The following is a 24,925-nucleotide window of genomic DNA, read 5'->3' as shown; positions in this document are numbered from 1 at the left end:
CCAATTTATATTGTAAAATCAATGTTAATTAAACTCTGAGAGTGTACAAATGGAACCAAATGGACCCTAACGGGTCCATTTGTACACTCTCAGAGTTACAGTTGAAAATAGCTGATCTACAAGTGTAATTCTAGTTTAATAATTGTATGGTGTCGTCCACAGTTAACAGTTTTTGTATTTTCCTCCGGGGTGGAAAGCCTGGTGACGCGAGGTTAGTTTTTGTATTGAGTTGTGCTTGAAATCGAAATGTACCCATTCTGCAAACTGTTAATTAATAAATACATCAATCAATCAATCAATCAATCAATCAATCAATCAATCCAAGCGTTGTGAGCTTGTAGATCGGCTATTTTCAAATAGCCCCCAGCCCAGCCAGGCTTCTTTTGGGCTTGTTTTCATGGACCTGGTTGTCGTATTTCTCTCCCACAATCTGGCAACATTCACAGTGGAGTCAGGCTGCTCTCAGATCAGATCAGAGGCTCTGGTTCAGAGCAGAAGCCAAGGCGGTGTGTGTGTTTTCATCTCCATGTCGTTGTTGTTGGAGAGCAAGAGCACAACAACACACACACAACAACCACAAGAAGAAGATCTAAACAATTATTAAGGATACAAAAAAAAACAGACCATTTCTCAGGCGCGATTCCACCCAATTCAGCTGGGCTGGTGGTGGTTCTTCTTCTGGTTCTGTAACAACAACAACAGACCCAGGGAGAGGCGTGTGTTTCGGGCAGAGGAACCCCAGTGAGAGGCGTGTGTTTCGGGCAGAGTAGCCCCAGAGAGAGGCGTGTGTTTCGGGCAGAATAGCCCCAGTGAGAGGCGTGTGTTTCGGGCAGAGGAACCCCAGAAGAGACTCAAGAGAGGCGTGTGTTTCGGGCAGAGTGACCCCAGTGAGAGGCGTGTGTTTCGGGCAGAATAGCCCCAGTGAGAGGCGTCTGTTTTGGGCAGAGTGACCCCAGTGAGAGACGCGTGTTTCGTGCAGAGGAACCCCAGAAGAGAGGCGTGTGTTTCGGGCAGAGTGACCCCCAGTGAGAGGCGTGTGTTTCGGGCAGAGTGACCCCAGAAGAGACGCGTGTGTTTCGGCCAGAGTGACCCCCAGTGAGAGGCGTGTGTTCCGGGGGGGTGACTCCATGGCTCTGTGCGGAGGCGGCGGTGTGGGAGCCATGGCTCTGCCCAGCGAGCTGATCGTGCACATCTTCTCCTTCCTCCCGGAGCGGGACAAGCTCCGGGCCTCGGCCGTGTGCTCCCGCTGGAGGGAGTGCCTCTTCTACCCGGCGCTGTGGACCGAGCTGCGGCTCCGGGTGCGAGGCGGAGGCGGTGGAGGCTCCGAGGACAACAACAACCCGAGGCTGGAGTTCCTCTTGCGGAAGTTTGGCTCGTTCGTGCGGGAGCTGCAGCTGGAGCTGGCCCCGGCGGACCCCCGGTTACCTGTCGGAGGAGGAGCCCCCCCGGCGGCGGCGGACCCCCCCCGGCTACCCCCGGTGGAGGGCTCCTCCAGGCCGGACCCCCGGTCACCACCCGGAGGAGCCCCGGTGGAGGGCTGCCTCGGCCCGCTGTCCTCCTCCTCCTCCTCATCCCGGGGGCCCGGTGGTGGTGGAGCCGGGTCGGGGACCACCACCACCTCCTCCCCCGGCGGCGACAGTACCACTCCGACCCCCGGCGGACCCCCGGACAGCCCCTGGCCGCCGCCCCGGTGGAAGGACGCCATGGACGGCTACCTGGAGCAGCTGCTGGGCGTGCTGAGCAGCATCCGCAACAACAGGTTCGTCACTTTGATCTTATTTATTTTATTTTATTTTATTATTTCCTATTCCACCTCTTCTTATAAATTAGCCCTGTCGTCCCCTAAAGAGCACAGAAAGAACATGTGTTTTTTATTTAAAAAATATATATTGATTCATAAAAGTTTCAATGCTACTCCTTGTTGCATTTTCCCAATATTTTCTAATTTATTTGGACAATTAAATAGCCTCTAGAATAGATCTACAAGCTCACAAAGCGTTGCGTCGCGAGCTTGTAGTCCACCCCCCCCCCCCCCCCCACACACACACACACACACAATGTAATTTCCATAATCATAATGCTAATAATAATAATACCATTTTAACTATACAATAATGAATTATCCATAAATGTTTACACTGTGACTATAGTTGGTGCGTAGCTGCTATGCTAATGCTAGCATACCTTAGCATAGCATGGCTAAAGCTAGCTGGCTGTAAACAAACCGTGTCATTAACAGTTACGTAACGAGGTCGTGTCTCTGCAGGACCGTTATGTTATGTATGTACAGTAACGGTACAGTACAGAGTACAGTACATTAGTAGCAGTACAGTACAGTACAGCAGTGGTTTTCAACCTGTTTCCATTATCAAGGTCCATTATTTATTCAGTATTTGAGCCACGGACATGTTTTGATGAATTGAACATGGTGGACCCTCTTGTAAACAAGTGCAATGCTTCATTGGGTCGTCCACTCACAGTTAACAGTTTTTGTATTAGTTGAAATGTAGGCCTACTGTAATTCTGCAAACTGTTAATAAATATTTCAATCAATCAAGGACCACCATTTAATGACATTTAGCCTCTCAGACCCATTTGAGCCACGGACCACCGTTGGATGACATTTAGCCTCTCAGACCCATTTGAGCCACGGACCACCATTTGATGACATTTAGCCTCTCAGACCCATTTTAGCCACGGACCACCACATTTAGCCTCTCAGACCCATTTGAGCCACGGACCACCATTTGATGACATTTAGCCTCTCAGACCCATTTGAGCCACGGACCACCGTTTGATGACATTTAGCCTCTCAGACCCATTTGAGCCACGGACCACCATTTGATGACATTTAGCCTCTCAGACCCATTTGAGCCACGGACCACCGTTTGATGACATTTAGCCTCTCAGACCCATTGAGCCACGGACCACCATTTGATGACATTTAGCCTCTCAGACCCATTTGAGCCACGGACCACCATTTGATGACATTTAGCCTCTCGGACCCATTTGAGCCACGGACCACCGTTTGATGACATTTAGCCTCTCAGACCCATTTGAGCCACGGACCACCATTTGATGACATTTAGCCTCTCAGACCCCATTTGAGCCACGGACCACCGTTTGATGACATTTAGCCTCTCAGACCAAAACTAAAGATGATTTTGTTGTCGTTGGATAAGATTTTGTCCACAATTCCATTCTGTGTTGATGTTGGTGCCATTAGGGTAGATAACAGGCAAACGTTGATCAAAATAACAATTCTTCTACATTCTCTAATTGTGTAGACTTCTTGTAAATTATACTTAAGTAATGCAGATGTTTAACAATAAAATAATTGATCGGTTAAAATGAAACCAAATGGGAACCATATGGACCCGTACAGATCTATAAGGGTCCATTTGGTTACCAACTCTATCATTTATCTGGGGGACCACCTGGAACGCCCCTCAAGGACCACTGGTTGAGAACCACTGCTGTACAGTGTAAATACTGTAGTTTACATTAGCATGGTGATGTAACAGCTGCTTTTTATTATCTAGTAATCCTGTAAGCTCATAAAATTGATAAAAACGTACTCTATGATGGAAGTATTCACTTTGTAAGTAATCAAACTGATCTTCCCTGTATATTTCATATGTAGTGGTGTAAAGCAGTGGTTCCAAAACCTTTTCATGTCAAGGACCCCCAAATTTGGCACCAATTAGCCCAGCGGACCCCCATTTGAAAAGATATGCCACGGACACCCCATGAGAGAAGATGTTTACGGCTCTAGCAGTGATTCTCAACCCGCTTAATGTCAAGGACCCCCAGTTTGACATGGATTAGTCTATGGACCCCCATTTAATGGCAGGTCCCAAGAAACCTGATCGGAGCATCACTAGTACTTTCTAGTACTTTTGTAAAATTTTGAAGTAAAGTAAAGTTTGAATACAGATTGTACCGTAGTACTTGTTCTTCCATCACTGCTCTGTACAAAGTATTCCATTTTAAATAGCATTCAAAGAGCTTCTCCATGATTGATTGATTGATTGATTGGATTTGATTGATTTAAAACAGAAAACAAAAAAGCACAGTAAAGTACAGTTCAACACAAGGTCTGCTGCTAAGAGGATTTTAAACCCAAGAATGCGCTACGGCTTGTTTCCATTGAGGTCCTTCATATTCAATTCATCATATATTTTGGGCCCGCTTTGGATTGGAAGCCTCCCGTGACACGGCTGTTTTGTGGTGTGTGTGTGTGTGTGTGTGTGTGTGTGTGTGTGTGTGTGTGTGTGTGTGTGTGTGTGTGTGTGTGTGTGTGTGTGTGTGTGTGTGTGTGTGTGTGTGTGTGTGTGTGTGTGTGTGTGTGTGTGTGTGTGTGTGTGTGTGTGTGTGTGTGTGTGTGTGTGTGTGTGTGTGTGTGTGAAGTCCAAATAGCTTGCCTGCGTTTTTCTTTTGTATACAGTCTCGTGTCCCCCCCCCCCCCCCCCCCCCCCCCAGCCCAGTCAGTGTAGCTAGGCTATGTAGCGTTGCATTGGTTTTACACACACACACACACACACACACACCAACAACAATGCTGCCCTAGCTCTATCCCTGGAGAGAAACAGTGAATGCTGCTTGGTTGGGCTTTGAATTGCTGATATCAGCGATTGAAGCTTTTGATTATGTATGTATGTATGTATGTTTTTTCCTCTGTTGTGTCCGAATGTGTCGTATATTCTCATAGTGTACTATAGTCTAAAACAGCGGCCGCTTTCTTGTGTAACTTTATGTATTCAACAACACAGCCATGCAAAATATTGACAGCTACGAGGTGTCGTAAGCTTGCCATCCTTAGCAACGGTTGCTAACCCATTTAGGCCTGACGTCGAAATTTAAAAAAAACCTTCTAAATCCTCCAGTTTTCTGAAATAAATATTTTCACGATTTTTCAAAAATAGCAGACCTACGCACGCACGCACGCACGCACGCACGCACGCACGCACACCATCACTTCTCTTCTCCTGGGTTCTTTCTAGGTGTGTGTGTGTGTGTGTGTGTGTGTGTGTGTGTGTGTGTGTGTGTGTGTGTGTGTGTGTGTGTGTGTGTGTGTGTGTGTGTGTGTGTGTGTGTGTGTGTGTGTGTGTGTGTGTGTGTGTGTGTGTGTGTGTGTGTGTGTGTGTGTGTGTGTGTGTGTGTGTGTGTGTGTGTGTGTGTGTGTGTGTGAGAGAGAGAGTGCGTGCGCGCGCGTGCGTGTGCGCGTGCGCGCCGCGTGCGTGTGCGCGTGCGCGCGCGTGCGTGTGCGCGTGCGCGCGCGTGCGTGCATTGTTGGAAGCCTTCCAGAAGCACGTGGCTGCTACTGTACTGTCTCTCTCTTACTGCTGAGAGCGCTGAAATGCACACACACACACACACAGAGCGCTGAAATGTGTCCGTCACGTCAGCGCAGGTCAGTCAGGGTTTGGTAACTCGTTAACTCATCATCTGCATCACCTTAGCTTTTAAACACCATGACCTTAAACTTTAGCTGTGGAAAAAATAGCAGATATACAAGCTCATAGATGTACAAGCTCAAAATTGTGAACATGTTTTCAGATCTTTGAATATTACATTCTTTCACAGCAAACGTTTTGAACTTGTATCTTTGTTTCTGGGAGGGGGGGTCCCTGGAATAACTTACCTGGAATATTTTCAGATGGGGTCGGTGGGCAATTACATATTTGTTGGGGTCCTTGACATGAAGTAGTGACTTTTAGGATTTAGCAGACATTTGTAGAATCTGGTCTCACTCTCAGTGCTCAATGGGTTAATAATAGGGATGTCCCGACACACTTTCTTTTGTTCCCGATCCGATCCCGATACCACCATTTCTGTGTTAGCCGATACCGATACCAGTGATCTGGTGTTGGGTTTATAGCTATCTAGCTATATATCTGGTGTTGTGTCTATAGCTATCTAGCTAGGTGTTGTGTTTATAGCAGACTCCTCACTCAAATGTGCACTTGCAGTTTGGGCAACTCCAAAGCAAGCTCCACATTCCTTGGACTCTGGGTTGATTTTGACAGCAGAGAATATTGTTGTCGTTGGATAAGACTTTGTCCACAATTCCATGCTGTATTGATGTGGTACCATTAGGAGAGATAACAGGCGTTGATCAAAATAACAATTATTCTCCATTCTCTAATTGACTTCTTGTAAATTAAGTAATACAGATGTTTAAAGGTATTTATGTATATGTTTAAAGGTGGGCTTCAGGGACCCCCAGGCCCCTATACATCAGCTATGTCCGTGACCTTATACTCTACATCCTTTATGGGTCCGTGGCCTTATACTCTACATCCTTTATGGGTCCGTGACCTTATACTCTACATCCTTTATGGGTCCGTGGCCTTATACTCTACATCCTTTATGGGTCCGTGGCCTTATACTCTACATCCTTTATGGGTCCGTGGCCTTATACTCTACATCCTTTATGGGTCCGTGGCCTTATACTCTACATCCTTTATGGGTCCGTGACCTTATACTCTACATCCTTTATGGGTCCGTGGCCTTATACTCTACATCCTTTATGGGTCCGTGGCCTTATACTCTACATCCTTTATGGGTCCGTGACCTTATACTCTACATCCTTTATGGGTCCGTGGCCTTATACTCTACATCCTTTATGGGTCCGTGACCTTATACTCTACATCCTTTATGGGTCCGTGACCTTATACTCTACATCCTTTATGGGTCCGTGACCTTATACTCTACATCCTTTATGGGTCCGTGGCCTTATACTCTACATCCTTTAGGGGTCCGTGGCCTTATACTCTACATCCTTTATGGGTCCGTGGCCTTATACTCTACATCCTTTATGGGTCCGTGACCTTATACTCTACATCCTTTATGGGTCCGTGACCTTATACTCTACATCCTTTATGGGTCCGTGGCCTTATACTCTACATCCTTTAGGGGTCCGTGGCCTTATACTCTACATCCTTTAGGGGTCCGTGACCTTATACTCTACATCCTTTATGGGTCCGTGACCTTATACTCTACATCCTTTATGGGTCCGTGGCCTTATACTCTACATCCTTTAGGGGTCCGTGGCCTTATACTCTACATCCTTTAGGGGTCCGTGGCCTTATACTCTACATCCTTTATGGGTCCGTGGCCTTATACTCTACATCCTTTATGGGTCCGTGACCTTATACTCTACATCCTTTAGGGGTCCGTGACCTTATACTCTACATCCTTTATGGGTCCGTGACCTTATACTCTACATCCTTTATGGGTCCGTGACCTTATACTCTACATCCTTTAGGGGTCCGTGGCCTTATACTCTACATCCTTTAGGGGTCCGTGACCTTATACTCTACATCCTTTATGGGTCCGTGACCTTATACTCTACATCCTTTATGGGTCCGTGACCTTATACTCTACATCCTTTATGGGTCTGTGGCCTTATACTCTACATCCTTTATGGGTCCGTGACCTTATACTCTACATCCTTTATGGGTCCGTGACCTTATACTCTACATCCTTTATGGGTCCGTGACCTTATACTCTACATCCTTTATGGGTCCTTGGCCTTATACTCTACATCCTTTATGGGTCCGTGGCCTTATACTCTACATCCTTTAGGGGTCCTTGGCCTTATACTCTACATCCTTTATGGGTCCGTGGCCTTATACTCTACATCCTTTAGGGGTCCGTGACCTTATACTCTACATCCTTTATGGGTCTGTGACCTTATACTCTACATCCTTTAGGGGTCCGTGGCCTTATACTCTACATCCTTTATGGGTCCGTGGCCTTATACTCTACATCCTTTATGGGTCTGTGACCTTATACTCTACATCCTTTATGGGTCTGTGACCTTATACTCTACATCCTTTAGGGGTCCGTGACCTTATACTCTACATCCTTTAGGGGTCCGTGGCCTTATACTCTACATCCTTTAGGGGTCCGTGGCCTTATACTCTACATCCTTTAGGGGTCCATGGCCTTATACTCTACATCCTTTAGGGGTCCATGGCCTTATACTCTACATCCTTTAGGGGTCCGTGGCCTTATACTCTACATCCTTTATGGGTCCGTGGCCTTATACTCTACATCCTTTAGGGGTCCATGGCCTTATACTCTACATCCTTTATGGGTCCGTGGCCTTATACTCTACATCCTTTAGGGGTCCGTGGCCTTATACTCTACATCCTTTAGGGGTCCATGGCCTTATACTCTACATCCTTTAGGGGTCCATGGCCTTATACTCTACATCCTTTAGGGGTCCTTGACATGAAAGGGTTTCAGAACCACCGGCCCACATCCATTCATCACACCCTGCTCTCCCAGGGTTCCATTACTGTTGCTCCACCAGACTGTAATGACCTGCATGTCCTCCCCTCCCCTCCCCTCCCCTCCCCTCCCCTGCATGTCCTCCCCTCCGCCACAGCTTACAACCAGGGGATGGTTGGTATTAAGACATGTAATGACCTGCATGTCCTCCCCTCCGCCACAGCTTACAACCAGGGGATGGTTGGTATTAAGACATGTAATGACCTGCATGTCCTCCCCTCCCCTCCCCTCCCCTCCCCTCCCCTCCCCTCCCCTGCATGTCCTCCCCTCCGCCACAGCTTACAACCAGGGGATGGTTGGTATTAAGACATGTAATGACCTGCATGTCCTCCCCTCCGCCACAGCTTACAACCAGGGGATGGTTAGTTATTGGCACTACGAACGAAGACACTGTTTTGCAAATGTAGACCTTATATTTAGTCATGGAGATGTTACGACATGGCGTGTCTGACAGACAGCCAGGGTGGTTCATAATGCATATCCACACCTCACTCACTGTGTGTGGGGGTGTGCCTGCGTGCGCGCGTGTGCGTTCTGTGATCTCTGTGTGCCAGTCAGGCCTCCCGGGCATTTGGTCTGGCTCATCAGAGCTGACATGAGCCCTGTGACACCACGCACGCACGCACGCACGCACGCACGCACGCACGCACGCACACACACACTGCTGGTTGCAATTTCATCATGGATCAAGGTGTGTGTCAAGGCTGTCAAGATTACAAATTCAGTATGACGATTAATGGTCTCACTAATAATTGAGCCTTCGCTAAAGCCCAGCGATTGTCCAAAAATAGTTTAGCAACCATTGCGAAGGATGGCATGCTGTCACCACCTCAAAGCTGTCAGTGTTGTTTTGACTGAATGTTGTTATATAGAAACATGTCTCTGTTAACATTCTCCTATATATAAACGTGTCTTTAAACTTCTCCTAGACTGGAACTCACCTATGCTTTCTATGGCATAGGCAGCTCCCGGCTAACTTGACTCCGCCAGATGGGGCAGCAGAGAGTACACTGGGTTCCCCCCTCCTGCTCCCATCTGGGAACTCTCAGGCAGACTAGATGCTCCGGCCACCAAACGGCCTGGCCAATCAGCGGCAGCTAGAGGCGGGATCAAGGCAGGACTGTGTATGCCTTGATCCCGCCTCTTCCCAGATGGGAGCAGGAGGGGGGAACCCAGTGTACTCTCTGCTGCCCCATCTGGCGGAGTCAGGTTAGCTCCAGGCAGGATCCGCTGGGAGAATCTAGACGCAGCTGCAGGACATGAGACTAATTAATTAGAGCGACAGAGAAAGAGAGAGGAGTGTGTGTGTGTGTGTGTGTGTGTGTGTGTGTGTGTGTGTGTGTGTGTGTGTGTGTGTGTGTGTGTGTGTGTGTGTGTGTGTGTGTGTGTGTGTGTGTGTGTGTGTGTGTGTGTGTGTGTGTGTGTGTGTGTGTGTGTGTGTGTGTGTGCGCGTCAATTTAACAAACGTGCAGGCGATCAGAAATCAGCAGAGAGAGAGAGAGAGCGACGTTTGCGCTACTGTATGCCAAATTGAAGTGGACTAGTCTGACCCAGACTTTTTTTTTCTCCCTGGAAATCAAAACGTCTGGGTTTCCGAGGCTAGACCTCCCCTGTCTCTCCCGTACAGAAACCTGTCTCTGTGTAACATTCTCCTATATAAACCTGTCCCCTGTCTCTCCCGTACAGAAACCTGTCTCTGTGTAACATTCTCCTATATAAACCTGTCTCTGTGTAACATTCTCCTATATAAACCTGTCTCTGTGTAACATTCTCCTATATAAACCTGTCCCCTGTCTCTCCCGTACAGAAACCTGTCTGTGTAACATTCTCCTATATAAACCTGTCTCTGTGTAACATTCTCCTATAGAAACCTGTCTCTGTGTAACATTCTTTTATAGAAACCTGTCTCTGTGTAACATTCTCCTATATAAACCTGTCTCCTGTCTCTCCCGTACAGAAACCTGTCTCTGTGTAACATTCTCCTATATAAACCTGTCTCTATGTAACATTCTGCTATATAAACCTGTCTCTGTGTAACATTCTCCTATAGAAACCTGTCTCTGTGTAACATTCTCCTATAGAAACGTGTCTCCTGTCTCTCCCGTACAGAAACCTGCAGAAGTTGAGTCTCTATGGAGACACGTGTGTCCTTCAGGAGGAGGGAGTGGACAGCTCCGGTCTGGACCAGATCCACCACGGAGACAAGAAGATCAAAGAGTAAGACCCTAAACACATCCCTAACCACACCCCTAACCACACCCCTAACCACACCCACCTAGACTAGAAGATCAAAGAGTAAGACCCTAAACACATCCCTAACCACACCCCTAACCACACCCCTAACCACACCCACCTAGACTAGAAGATCAAAGAGTAAGACCCTAAACACATCCCTAACCACACCCCTAACCACACCCCTAACCACACCCACCTAGACTAGAAGATCAAAGAGTAAGACCCTAAACACATCCCTAACCACACCCCTAACCACACCCCTAACCACACCCACCTAGACTAGAAGATCAAAGAGTAAGACCTATCTATATCTTCCAGTGGTGTTTTCGTCGACTAATACTATGACTGTTCGTCGACTACTTTTGTCCACTGACGAAAACTAAATTAAAACTAAGCTATGGTTACTAAAACTAAGGCTAAATATACTGTTTCGTCAACAAATAAAAACCAGACTAAAATGTTAGGAAGGGACTAGTGGACAAGAGAGCCAGTATAAGTAATTTTACAATTAGTTGCATGGTGAAAATGGCAGATCTACAAGCTCGCAACAGGTCACAGTGCGAGGCGTTCGGCTTGTAAATCGGCTATTTTCAGCGTGTGTGTGTGTGTGTGTGTGTGTGTGTGTGTGTGTGTGTGTGTGTGTGTGTGTGTGTGTGTGTGTGTGTGTGTGTGTGTGTGTGTGTGTGTGTGGTGTGTGTGTGTGTGTGTGTGTGTGTGTGTGTGTGACACACACACGCACAGGCACAGGCACTGATGGCACAGGGCACCACGCATGGCACCGTCCTTGAATGTGCTAAACATTATGTGGAGACAGACAGACAGACAGACAGACGGTGTGACAGACAGACAGACAGACAGCAGTTCTTTAACATTATGTGGAGACAGACAGACAGACAGACAGACAGACAGACAGCAGTTCTTTAACATTATGTGGAAACAGACAGACGGTGTGACAGACAGACAGACAGACAGACAGACAGACAGACAGCAGTTCTTTAACATTATGTGGAGACAGACAGACGGTGTGACAGACAGACAGACAGACAGACAGACAGACAGACAGACAGGAGTTCTTTAACATTATGTGGAGACAGACAGACGGTGTGACAGACAGACAGACAGGAGTTCTTTAACATTATGTGGAGACAGACAGACTGTGAGACAGACAGACAGACAGACAGACAGACAGACAGACAGACAGGAGTTCTTTAACATTATGTGGAAACAGACAGACAGACAGACAGGAGTTCTTTAACATTATGTGGAGACAGACAGACGGTGTGACAGACAGACAGACAGACAGACAGACAGACAGACAGACAGACAGACAGACAGACAGACAGACAGACAGACAGACAGGAGTTCTTTAACATTATGTGGAGACAGACAGACGGTGTGACAGACAGACAGACAGGAGTTCTTTAACATTATGTGGAGACAGACAGACAGACAGACAGACAGACAGACAGGCAGGAGTTCTTTAACATTATGTGGAGACAGACAGACGGTGTGACAGACAGACAGGAGTTCTTTAACATTATGTGGAGACAGACAGACTGTGTGACAGACAGACAGACAGACAGACAGACAGGAGTTCTTTAACATTATGTGGAAACAGACAGACAGACAGACAGACAGACAGGAGTTCTTTAACATTATGTGGAGACAGACAGACGGTGTGACAGACAGACAGACAGACAGACAGACAGACAGACAGACAGGAGTTCTTTAACATTATGTGGAGACAGACAGACGGTGTGACAGACAGACAGACAGGAGTTCTTTAACATTATGTGGAGACAGACAGACAGACAGACAGACAGACAGGCAGGAGTTCTTTAACATTATGTGGAGACAGACAGACGGTGTGACAGACAGACAGACAGACAGACAGACAGACAGAAGTTCTTTAACATTATGTGGAGACAGACAGACAGACAGACAGACAGACAGAAGTTCTTTAACATTATGTGGAGACAGACAGACAGACAGACAGACAGACAGACAGACAGACAGACATACAGACAGGAGTTCTTTAACATTATGTGGAGACAGACAGACAGACAGACAGACAGACAGACAGGAGTTCTTTAACATTATGTGGAGACAGACAGACAGACAGACAGACAGACAGACAGGAGTTCTTTAACATTATGTGGAGACAGACAGACGGTGTGACAGACAGACAGACAGACAGACAGACAGACAGACAGACAGACAGACAGACAGACAGACAGACAGACAGACAGACAGACAGGAGTTCTTTAACATTATGTGGAGACAGACAGACAGACAGACAGACAGGAGTTCTTTAACATTATGTGGAGACAGACAGACAGACAGACAGACAGACAGACAGACAGACAGACAGACAGACAGGAGTTCTTTAACATTATGTGGAGACAGACAGACGGTGTGACAGACAGACAGACAGACAGACAGACAGACAGACAGACAGACAGGAGTTCTTTAACATTATGTGGAGACAGACAGACAGACAGGAGTTCTTTAACATTATGTGGAGACAGACAGACAGACAGGAGTTCTTTAACATTATGTGGAGACAGACAGACAGACAGACAGACAGACAGACAGACAGGAGTTCTTTAACATTATGTGGAGACAGACAGACAGACAGGAGTTCTTTAACATTATGTGGAGACAGACAGACAGACAGACAGACAGGAGTTCTTTAACATTATGTGGAGACAGACAGACAGACAGACAGACAGACAGACAGACAGACAGACAGACAGACAGACAGGAGTTCTTTAACATTATGTGGAGACAGACAGACAGACAGGAGTTCTTTAACATTATGTGGAGACAGACGGTCATGAACTGAGAACAACAACAGGAGTTCTTTAACATTATGTGGAGACAGACAGACGGTGTGACAGACAGACAGACAGACAGACAGACAGACAGACAGACAGACAGACAGACAGACAGACAGACAGGAGTTCTTTAACATTATGTGGAGACAGACGGTCATGAACTGAGAACAACAACAGGAGTTCTTTAACATTATGTGGAGACAGACAGACGGTGTGACAGACAGACAGACAGACAGACAGACAGACAGACAGACAGACAGACAGGAGTTCTTTAACATTATGTGGAGACAGACAGACAGACAGGAGTTCTTTAACATTATGTGGAGACAGACAGACAGACAGGAGTTCTTTAACATTATGTGGAGACAGACAGACAGACAGACAGACAGACAGACAGACAGACAGGAGTTCTTTAACATTATGTGGAGACAGACAGACAGACAGGAGTTCTTTAACATTATGTGGAGACAGACAGACAGACAGACAGACAGGAGTTCTTTAACATTATGTGGAGACAGACAGACAGACAGACAGACAGACAGACAGACAGACAGACAGACAGGAGTTCTTTAACATTATGTGGAGACAGACAGACAGACAGGAGTTCTTTAACATTATGTGGAGACAGACGGTCATGAACTGAGAACAACAACAGGAGTTCTTTAACATTATGTGGAGACAGACGGTCATGAACTGAGAACAACAACAGGAGTTCTTTAACATTATGTGGAGACAGACGGTCATGAACTGAGAACAACAACAGGAGTTCTTTAACATTATGTGGAGACAGACGGTCATGAACTGAGAACAACAACAGGAGTTCTTTAACATTATGTGGAGACAGACGGTCATGAACTGAGAACAACAACAGGAGTTCTTTAACATTATGTGGAGACAGACGGTCATGAACTGAGAACAACAACAGGAGTTCTTTCACAGAACAGAAGCTCTTTCATTAGTTCAAACTCCGTCTTCCGGAAGAGACAGTAAGAAGCAAGCAGAGGAAGAGACAGTAAGAAGCAAGCAGAGGAAGAGACAGTAAGAAGCAAGCAGAGGAAGAGACAGTAAGAAGCAAGCAGAGGAAGAGACAGTAAGAAGCAAGCAGAGGAAGAGACAGTAAGAAGCAAGCAGAGGAAGAGACAGTAAGAAGCAAGCAGAGGAAGAGACAGTAAGAAGCAAGCAGAGGAAGAGACAGTAAGAAGCAAGCAGAGGAAGAGACAGTAAGAAGCAAGCAGAGGAAGAGACAGTAAGAAGCAAGCAGAGGAAGAGACAGTAAGAAGCAAGCAGAGGAAGAGACAGTAAGAAGCAAGCAGAGGAAGAGACAGTAAGAAGCAAGCAGAGGAAGAGACAGTAAGAAGCAAGCAGAGGAAGAGACAGTAAGAAGCAAGCAGAGGAAGAGACAGTAAGAAGCAAGCAGAGGAAGAGACAGTAAGAAGCAAGCAGAGGAAGAGACAGTAAGAAGCAAGCAGAGGAAGAGACAGTAAGAAGCAAGCAGAGGAAGAGACAGTAAGAAGCAAGCAGAGGAAGAGACAGTAAGAAGCAAGCAGAGGAAGAGACAGTAAGAAGCAAGCAGAGGAAGAGACAGTAAGAAGCAAGCAGAGGAAGAGACAGTAAGAAGCAAGCAGAGGAAGAGACAGTAAGAAGCAAGCAGAGGAAGAGACAGTAAGAAGCAAGCAGAGGAAGAGACAGTAAGAAGCAAGCAGAGGAAGAGACAGTAAGAAGCAAGCAGAGGAAGAGACAGTAAGAAGCAAGCAGAGGAAGAGACAGTAAGAAGCAAGCAGAGGAAGAGACAGTAAGAAGCAAGCAGAGGAAGAGACAGTAAGAAGCAAGCAGAGGAAGAGACAGTAAGAAGCAAGCAGAGGAAGAGACAGTAAGAAGCAAGCAGAGGAAGAGACAGTAAGAAGCAAGCAGAGGAAGAGACAGTAAGAAGCAAGCAGAGGAAGAGACAGTAAGAAGCAAGCAGAGGAAGAGACAGTAAGAAGCAAGCAGAGGAAGAGACAGTAAGAAGCAAGCAGAGGAAGAGACAGTAAGAAGCAAGCAGAGGAAGAGACAGTAAGAAGCAAGCAGAGGAAGAGACAGTAAGAAGCAAGCAGAGGAAGAGACAGTAAGAAGCAAGCAGAGGAAGAGACTGTTGAAGGAATGGTTTTCAAATGGTTTTTACATTGAATAGGTTTTCAATGCAATGAGTCCCGGATGCAGGGATGGTCTTTTAGATGAGTCCCAGGGATGGTCTTTTAGATGAGTCCCAGGGATGGTCTTTTAGATGAGTCCCAGGGATGGTCTTTTAGATGAGTCCCAGGGATGGTCTTTTAGATGAGTCCCAGGGATGGTCTTTTAGATGAGTCCCAGGGATGGTCTTTTAGATGAGTCCCAGGGTTGGTCTTTTAGATGAGTCCCAGGGATGGTCTTTTAGATGAGTTCCAGGGATGGTCTTTTAGATGAGTCCCAGGGATGGTCTTTTAGATGAGTCCCAGGGATGGTCTTTTAGAAATGAGTCCCAGGGATGGTCTTTTAGATGAGTCCCAGGGATGGTCTTTTAGATGAGTCCCAGGGATGGTCTTTTAGATGAGTCCCAGGGATGGTCTTTTAGATGAGTCCCAGGGATGGTCTTTTAGATGAGTCCCAGGGATGGTCTTTTAGATGAGTCCCAGGGATGGTCTTTTAGATGAGTCCCAGGGATGGTCTTTTAGATGAGTCCCAGGGATGGTCTTTTAGATGAGTCCCAGGGATGGTCTTTTAGATGAGTCCCAGGGATGGCCTTTTAGAAATGAGTCCCAGGGATGGTCTTTTAGATGAGTCCCAGGGATGGCCTTTTAGAAATGAGTCCCAGGGACATTTTATGAGTTCCACTTCAACAACGTTAGGAGTCATATTTTGCCATTTTTTACAAATTGCAGCATTTAACTTCCATTTCATTTTATATGGTTATAATGTGGTTATATTCATTCAGAAAACAGAAGAAGAAATGATTATTATAACTAAAGCTAGCAAAATAAACTAGAATAAAAAACAGTACAGTAGTACAGCAGTGCATCCCGTGGATGTAGAGGTTGTTTTATTGCGTCCCTTAACTAATCTCTGCAAGCAGAGGAAGAGACTGTTGAAGGAATGAAGAGACACTAAGCAAGCAGGCAGAGGAATAGAATGTTTTTATTCATGAGTTGATAGACATACTAGAGTATGCTTAAATTAACATGTAAATATGAAATAAAAGCTTTACACATAGCTGTGAGTTATAAGAATAAGGGCCGATTCATACTCCTATTTTACCGCTGTTTCGGCGCTGTAGTGCCGAAATGATTTCGGCTCGTCAGAAATGTTCAGTAGCACCGAAGAGCCGACTTTAGGACGGTATGAAAGGACCACTTCACCACTTTTCAACTTCTCTTCCTATAATTGGTCCTCACTAATGTTCATGATAAAATACCACCATTTTTTCCTACTCAGTCTGTGTCTCATAAGCAGTTCAGAAACCCGTCCACCAGTGACATCATCGATGGTGAATCCAAGCTAATAGAAACGGCAGGCTTTCTTTTCCTGAAAAATTGCAATGCAAAAGTTGAAGCCATCGTTCTCACGATAATACAAATCTAAATATATTTTAAAACAAATCTTGTTTAAAAAAGAATATGCCTAATGATGATGTCACTGGTGGACGGGTGTCCGAACTGCCCAAAGCCCTCATATGAGACACAGACTGAGTATGAAAAAATAGTGGTGTTTTATCATGAACATTAGTGAGGACCAATTATATGAAGAGATGTTGAAAAGTGGTGAAGTGGTCCTTTAAGTATTGCAGATGTTTAAGAATAACTCAACTCTTGAGAGCATAAAATGAAACCAAATGGACCCAGGAGGGTCCATTTGGTTTCATTCTACGCTCGCAAGTGTAAAGGATCTCTATAAGGGTCCATTTGGTTACCAACTGTCCATTATTTAGCTGCATGGGGACCACCTGGAACCCCCTCAAGGACCACTGGTTGAAAACCACTGCTAACTATCGATTCATCCTGTCCTAGTCTGCCCCCTGGTGGCCAACTCATGTACCTGTAATGCACTCTCAACATAGATAAAGGTAGTAGGCAGTGATGGGGGGGGGGAAAGATGTTAATGAATAGATGTATATAATGGTGTCCTGATGTTCTCCAGATGTTAATGAATAGATGTATATAATGGTGTCCTGATGTTCTCCAGATGTTAATGAATAGATGTATATAATGGTATCCTGATGTTCTCCTCCAGATGTTAATGAATAGATGTATATAATGGTGTCCTGATGTTCTCCAGATGTTAATGCATAGATGTATATAATGGTGTCCTGATGTTCTCCTCCAGATGTTAATGAATAGATGTATATAATGGTGTCCTGATGTTCTCCAGATGTTAATGAATAGATGTATATAATGGTGTCCTGATGTTCTCCAGATGTTAATGAATAGATGTATATAATGGTGTCCTGATGTTCTCCAGATGTTAATGATTAGATGTATATAATGGTGTCCTGATGTTCTCCAGATGTTAATGAATAGATGTATATAATGGTGTCCTGGTGTTCTCCAGATGTTAATGAATAGATGTATATAATGGTGTCCTGATGTTCTCCAGATGTTAATGAATAGATGTATATAATGGTGTCCTGATGTTCTCCAGATGTTAATGAATAGATGTATATAATGGTGTCCTGATGTTCTCCAGATGTTAATGAATAGATGTATATAATGGTGTCCTGATGTTCTCCAGATGTTAATGCATAGATGTATATAATGGTATCCTGATGTTCTCCAGATGGTAATGCATAGATGTATATAATGGTGTCCTGATGTTCTCCAGATGTTAATGAATAGATGTATATAATGGTGTCCTGATGTTCTCCAGATGTTAATGAATAGATGTATATAATGGTGTCCTGATGTTCTCCAGATGTTAATGAATAGATGTATATAATGGTGTCCTGATGTTCTCCAGATGTTAATGAATAGATGTATATAATGGTGTCCTGATGTTCTCCAGATGTTAATGAATAGATGTATATAATGGTGTCCTGATGTTCTCCAGATGTTAATGAATAGATGTATATAATGGTGTCCTGATGTTCTCCAGATGTTAATGAATAGATGTATATAATGGTGTCCTGATGTTCTCCAGATGTTAATGAATAGATGTATATAATGGTGTCCTGATGTTCTCCAGATGTTAATGAATAGATGTATATAATGGTGTCCTGATGTTCTCCAGATGTTAATGAATAGATGTATATAATGGTGTCCTGATGTTCTCCAGATGTTAATGAATAGATGTATATAATGGTGTCCTGATGTTCTCCAGATGTTAATGAATAGATGTATATAATGGTGTCCTGATGTTCTCCAGATGTTAATGAATAGATGTATATAATGGTGTCCTGATGTTCTCCAGATGTTAATGAATAGATGTATATAATGGTGTCCTGATGTTCTCCAGATGTTAATGAATAGATGTATATAATGGTGTCCTGATGTTCTCCAGATGTTAATGCATAGATGTATATAATGGTGTCCTGATGTTCTCCAGATGGTAATGCATAGATGTATATAATGGTGTCCTGATGTTCTCCAGATGTTAATGCATAGATGTATATAATGGTGTCCTGATGTTCTCCAGATGTTAATGCATAGATGTATATAATGGTGTCCTGATGTTCTCCAGATGTTAATGAATAGATGTATATAATGGTGTCCTGATGTTCTCCAGATGTTAATGAATAGATGTATATAATGGTGTCCTGATGTTCTCCAGATGTTAATGAATAGATGTATATAATGGTGTCCTGATGTTCTCCAGATGTTAATGAATAGATGTATATAATGGTGTCCTGATGTTCTCCAGATGTTAATGCATAGATGTATATAATGGTATCCTGATGTTCTCCAGATGTTAATGCATAGATGTATATAATGGTGTCCTGATGTTCTCCAGATGTTAATGAATAGATGTATATAATGGTGTCCTGATGTTCTCCAGATGTTAATGCATAGATGTATATAATGGTGTCCTGATGTTCTCCAGATGTTAATGAATAGATGTATATAATGGTGTCCTGATGTTCTCCAGATGTTAATGCATAGATGTATATAATGGTGTCCTGATGTTCTCCAGATGTTAATGAATAGATGTATATAATGGTGTCCTGATGTTCTCCAGATGTTAATGAATAGATGTATATAATGGTGTCCTGATGTTCTCCAGATGTTAATGAATAGATGTATATAATGGTGTCCTGATGTTCTCCAGATGTTAATGAATAGATGTATATAATGGTATCCTGATGTTCTCCAGATGTTAATGAATAGATGTATATAATGGTGTCCTGATGTTCTCCAGATGTTAATGAATAGATGTATATAATGGTGTCCTGGTGTTTGTTTGTTTATTTGGATCCCCATTAGCTACTACCTTAGTAGCAGCTACTCTTCCTGGGGTCCACACATAAAATACATTACAATCATTACAGTCATATGAAATACATTTTACAAGACTGTAAGAAAAACAGTTAAAAAAATAAAATACAACTAAATATAAAACAAGTGATTAATAACATTGCATATATATACAATAACCCTACCGTTACAGTATGAGAGATTTTAAACAGTGCTCAATGACCATTCTCAAAAAGCAAGTGACATGAGATATTTCTTTAACTTATTTTTAAAATCTGATTTACTTGTTGCCTGTCTGATTTGTGATGGAAGACTATGCAGCTCTTTCATTGCTCTATATATTACTGTGTGTTGCATTGCATTCGTTTTTGAGATGGGAAACGTAAAAAGACCTTGTGCTGAATGTCTGGTATTGTAGGTGTGTTCATCAGAGCTGAACTTCAGCCTGCAATACAGGACAGCCGGAACTTTAGATGTAATAATACCTTTGACAAAAGACAGCAGGGAAATATGAAGTCTGTCCTCCATCAGTGGCCATCCCAAAGTGGCGTGCATTCTGTTGGTGTTTGTTCTTTTTGTACAGCACAGAGCAATACGTGCAGCTCTGTTTTGGACCAATTGTAATTTCACTAAGTCCTTTTTTGCAGCACTAGACCATACCATTGGACAATAATCCAAATGAGTGAGTGCCAGTGTTTGCACAATTTGGGGAATGCATTGTTGTGGTATATATTTGGAACATCTCTTAATAACAGACAGACTTCTTCCCATTGCTGCAACAGTCCTATCAACCTGCTTTGACCATGTTAATTTACTATCTAAAATGATGCCTAGCAATTTTGTCTCCTCTACCTGTTGGATTGGCATCCCTTTGACTAATAGATTCAACAGAGGTTTATTTTTCATCGCAAACTTTGATCCAAATACAATACTTTTTGTTTTTGCTAAACAGATGTTAATGCATAGATGTATATAATGGTGTCCTGATGTTGTCCTCCAGATGTTAATGAATAGATGTATATAATGGTGTCCTGATGTTCTCCTCCAGATGTTAATGAATAGATGTATATAATGGTGTCCTGATGTTCTCCAGATGTTAATGAATAGATGTATATAATGGTGTCCTGATGTTCTCCAGATGTTAATGATTAGATGTATATATAATGGTGTCCTGATGTTCTCCAGATGTATATAATGGTGTCCTGATGTTCTCCAGATGTTAATGAATAGATGTATATAATGGTGTCCTGATGTTCTCCAGATGTTAATGCATAGATGTATATAATGGTGTCCTGATGTTCTCCAGATGTTAATGAATAGATGTATATAATGGTGTCCTGATGTTCTCCAGATGTTAATGAATAGATGTATATAATGGTGTCCTGATGTTCTCCAGATGTTAATGAATAGATGTATATAATGGTGTCCTGATGTTCTCCAGATGTTAATGAATAGATGTATATAATGGTGTCCTGATGTTCTCCAGATGTTAATGAATAGATGTCTATAACCTCCTCCAGGATCCAGCAGATGTTCAGAGACCTTCTCTCCAACAGCAGACAGATGACCTGGTTGTCCTGTAGCTTCATGCTGGGTCTGCTGACCCCCTGCTCCCTGGCCTGCCTGTCCAACCCCTCTGCTGACCGCCTGACGCACCTCAGTCTCATGGACCACCAGCTGGGTGGGTTGTCTGTCTGTCTGTCTGTCTGTCTGTCTGTCTGTCTGTCTGTCTGTCTGTCTGCCTGCCTGCCTGCCTGCCGCTCTCTCTCTCTCTCTCTCTCTCTCTCTCTCTCTCTCTCTCTCTCTCTCTCTCTCTCTCTGTGTCTAACCTATGCTCTCTCTCTCTCTCTCTCTCTCTCTCTCTCTCTCTCTCTCTTCTAACCTATGCTCTCTCGCCCCTCCCCCAGCCCCTCTCATATCCCCGGTGGAGCTGGGTCGTCTCTCGTCCCTCCGCTCCCTGGCTCTGGACTTCAGTGACCTGACGTCGTCGCTCTGCCACCTGCTGGCCGACCCGCGCCGCGCGCCCCTGCACCGTCTCTCCCTGCTGCTCAACGGCCAAGGCCTGGAGTTCAAACCTCTGGACGGGACGGCCAGCGAGGACGACTGGAAGGCCCTGGTAAACCCCACCTTTTGATGTTAGCATTATGTTATGCTTTAGCTATTGAAAAATAGCAGATCTACAAGCTCATAGCGCGCCACTCGGTGGCTTTAAAGCTATGAGCTTTTGTGTCCCCATAGAGACACACAGGGACTACAAATTTCACGCCCCCAAATGAGACAGCGGCCCCACTTCTGGTCCGTTTCAACTGTGTACTGCAGCTGCCAATGCAATCCCTATGAGAGGCATCATGAAATACCCTAATTTCACTGGTTCATTACTGAGGCTATAGCGATTTTTTTTTGTGTTCTAATAAAGTGTCCCATATGTTTGATTTGTCCTTTTCAATGTCACATACCTGCCATCTCAATATACATCCTACAATGTACTATAATATACTCCATCAGTTTGTGAAAAGTGCTAGCATTGTAAATCTCAAGTCAAAGTGGTCGCACGGTATATACATCACGGTTGCATCCCTTGAGGTTTTCAATACCCAGATATATTTGTTGTATTTCGTTTTATATGCAATGTATTTGTTGAAAATGATCTAAACAGCATCTTGCAAGTCTATTATTAATACTCATCTGGAGAATTCACTAGGTAGTTGAAAATGTCAGGATGTCACTCCTCCATTTAGCTGGGTTATTTTCCCATGCAACTATTCATCAAAGTTAATTATACAACAAGTTGACAGCGGTAAAACACACCGTCGGAGCTCCGTGGTAGGTAGAACATATATAGTGAGCCCGTGACATGAAATATAGACATGAATAACAAAGTCAGTCGGGATCGGGATGTATATTGAGAATTCCACTCTTCAAAGTCAGCGCTCGTAGCCTCGTAAAGGCAGTGACGTCCCTTAAAAGCGACAGGTTCTCTGTCTGCCGTCTCCTCTCTGCTCCGTTAACATTATGGGTAACTCATTCAAGTGGTAAATTAAATGTGAAATACATCCTCTATTGAGAAAACAACAATATATGTTGACAAAGACACATTTGGAAACATATTTTTATTCAAATCAATATAGTCTTCAGTTCATTTCATAATATTTTAAAAGTAGGCTAACTATACAGTTGAATTGCAATGGACTTCTATGGGCTGGCCTGCAGTATCCGTGCCAACGGACCAGAAGTGGGGACGCTGTCTCATTTGGGGGAGTGAAATTTGTAGTCCCCGTGTGTCTCTATAGACTAGAGCTATACTGTGACGCTCCGTCGGACTAAATCTGAGACGAAAACAACTACGAAAGTCTCATTTTACAGCTTTACTCGCAACAACAAAGCTGCTGCTCTCCCAAATCTGGCTGTGACAGGCCGTCTGCCCCACACGGAATACTATCGCCATTTTATTTCATTGTGTCAACTAAATCCTCATTAATTGCAAACTAGATTCAACATACTCTAGCCTGCACACATTCTAAATATGCCCCCGAAATATTGTACTGAGCAAATGGACTGTTACCACCTTCAATAATAATAGTCTTTATTGTCTCCACATCATATATTGTCTTTGTCATGGACACTTGTACAAAACATTAATAATTCTACTCGAGTTGGAAGCATTAAGACCCATTTTAACCCTCAATGGCTTCCTTTCTGAAAAATAACGTCCTTGTAAAAAGATTCACGCGTTTAGATATTCTATTTACAATGAGATGCGGACGGGAGCTGGTGCCACTTGGACCCGGATGTAACGTAGCACTACAAAATGACGTCGGAGTCCACACTAATTCTACAAGCCCACCAGAACCATCTAATAGAAGAGTTACGATATAGAGGGGGCAGAAACTGATTGCTCGAGCGCTGTTCATGCAGCCTGAACTGAGACAAGCTGGGAGTTGGAAATACATTGTTTTCAACGAGGGCGGCGCAAATAAGAGCTATTTTAAAGCATGTGTGCAACATGACAACTGTTTAAAAGTATTGTACAGTGACAACTAAAGTCTCTTTAATGTTTATGTTGTACTATTACTACAAAACAATCTAAAATAAAGGGATTTAAGATCATTAAAGCTGGGCTGTTGCCCTGAGTCCAATGCATTTCTGCCTACCTCCGGTCCAGGACTTGTCCCAGTTAGTTGTCCCCATTTTTTGTAGGAGAGCCGCCATTGGACTGAAGCCCCATGACGTGAACGCAGTTTGCATAACTCTGTCTATATCTAAGGCTCTGAAGCCCACAACGCGTCGCAGTACGTTGTGTTGTGAGCTTGTAGATCGTCTTACTTTTCACCAGCTATAGTCTTAACATCGTGCTGGTCCTCCAACAGATGGCCGTGAGTTCCAACCTGCGCGTCTACCTCATGGCGCTGGAGGTGGACACGGCGGACCTGCTCCGCGTCCTGAAGCCCAGCCTGCCCCTACAGCGCCTCCACCTGGACAGCTACGGTACTGCGGTGAGCGCCGCCGCCCTGGAGCTCATATCCACGCAGTACAACCGCACGCTCACGCACTTCCTGCTGATGAGGGACGACTGCGCAGACGCAAGCAGCGGCGGCGGCAGCACGCAGGACTTCCCCGACCTGAGCGGCGGGCGCAACGAGGACCCCCTGGTGCTGCTGGCCTGGCGTTGCACACAGCTGGCTGTGCTGGTCATCCACGGTGAGTCTGATTGGAATCTGTGTTCCGACGCGTTTTATCGACATTATTCAAGTGAGATGCATTGACTATTTAAAGGAGAATTCCGTGCTAGAAGGCTTTCTTACCTTTATTTGTAGTTGTTACGTCCCCACCAAAGAGGTCCAGGTGTTATTTATAGTTGTTACGTCCCCACCAAAGAGGTCCAGGTGTTATTTGTAGTTGTTACGTCCCCACCAAAGAGGTCCAGGTGTTATTTGTAGTTGTTACGTCCCCACCAAAGAGGTCCAGGTGTTATTTGTAGTTGTTACGTCCCCACCAAATAGGTCCAGGTGTTATTTGTAGTTGTTACGTCCCCACCAAAGAGCTCCAGGTGTTATTTGTAGTTGTTACGTCCCCACCAAAGAGGTCCAGGTGTTATTTGTAGTTGTTACGTCCCCACCAAATAGGTCCAGGTGTTAT

The 24,925-nt window shown here is 44.5% G+C and overlaps 1 protein-coding gene across 1 annotated transcript in view; it reads left to right on the top strand.

Moving 5' to 3' along the window:
* Positions 1-463: 463 nt before the first annotated feature.
* fbxo33 (F-box protein 33) overlaps positions 464-24,925 on the top strand; it is a 28,319-nt gene continuing 3,857 nt past the window's right edge. Inside the window, 5 exon segments of the mRNA XM_079527275.1 lie at positions 464-1,759; positions 10,411-10,518; positions 21,310-21,470; positions 21,697-21,905; positions 24,157-24,487. Coding sequence (XP_079383401.1) covers positions 1,128-1,759; positions 10,411-10,518; positions 21,310-21,470; positions 21,697-21,905; positions 24,157-24,487 — 1,441 coding nt within the window. The 5' untranslated portion in view covers positions 464-1,127.

This window comes from Electrona antarctica (genome assembly GCF_951216825.1).
Source record: "Electrona antarctica genome assembly, chromosome: 18".
Taxonomy (NCBI): Eukaryota; Metazoa; Chordata; class Actinopteri; order Myctophiformes; family Myctophidae; genus Electrona; species Electrona antarctica.
This window is presented reverse-complemented; position numbering and strand designations above follow the sequence as displayed.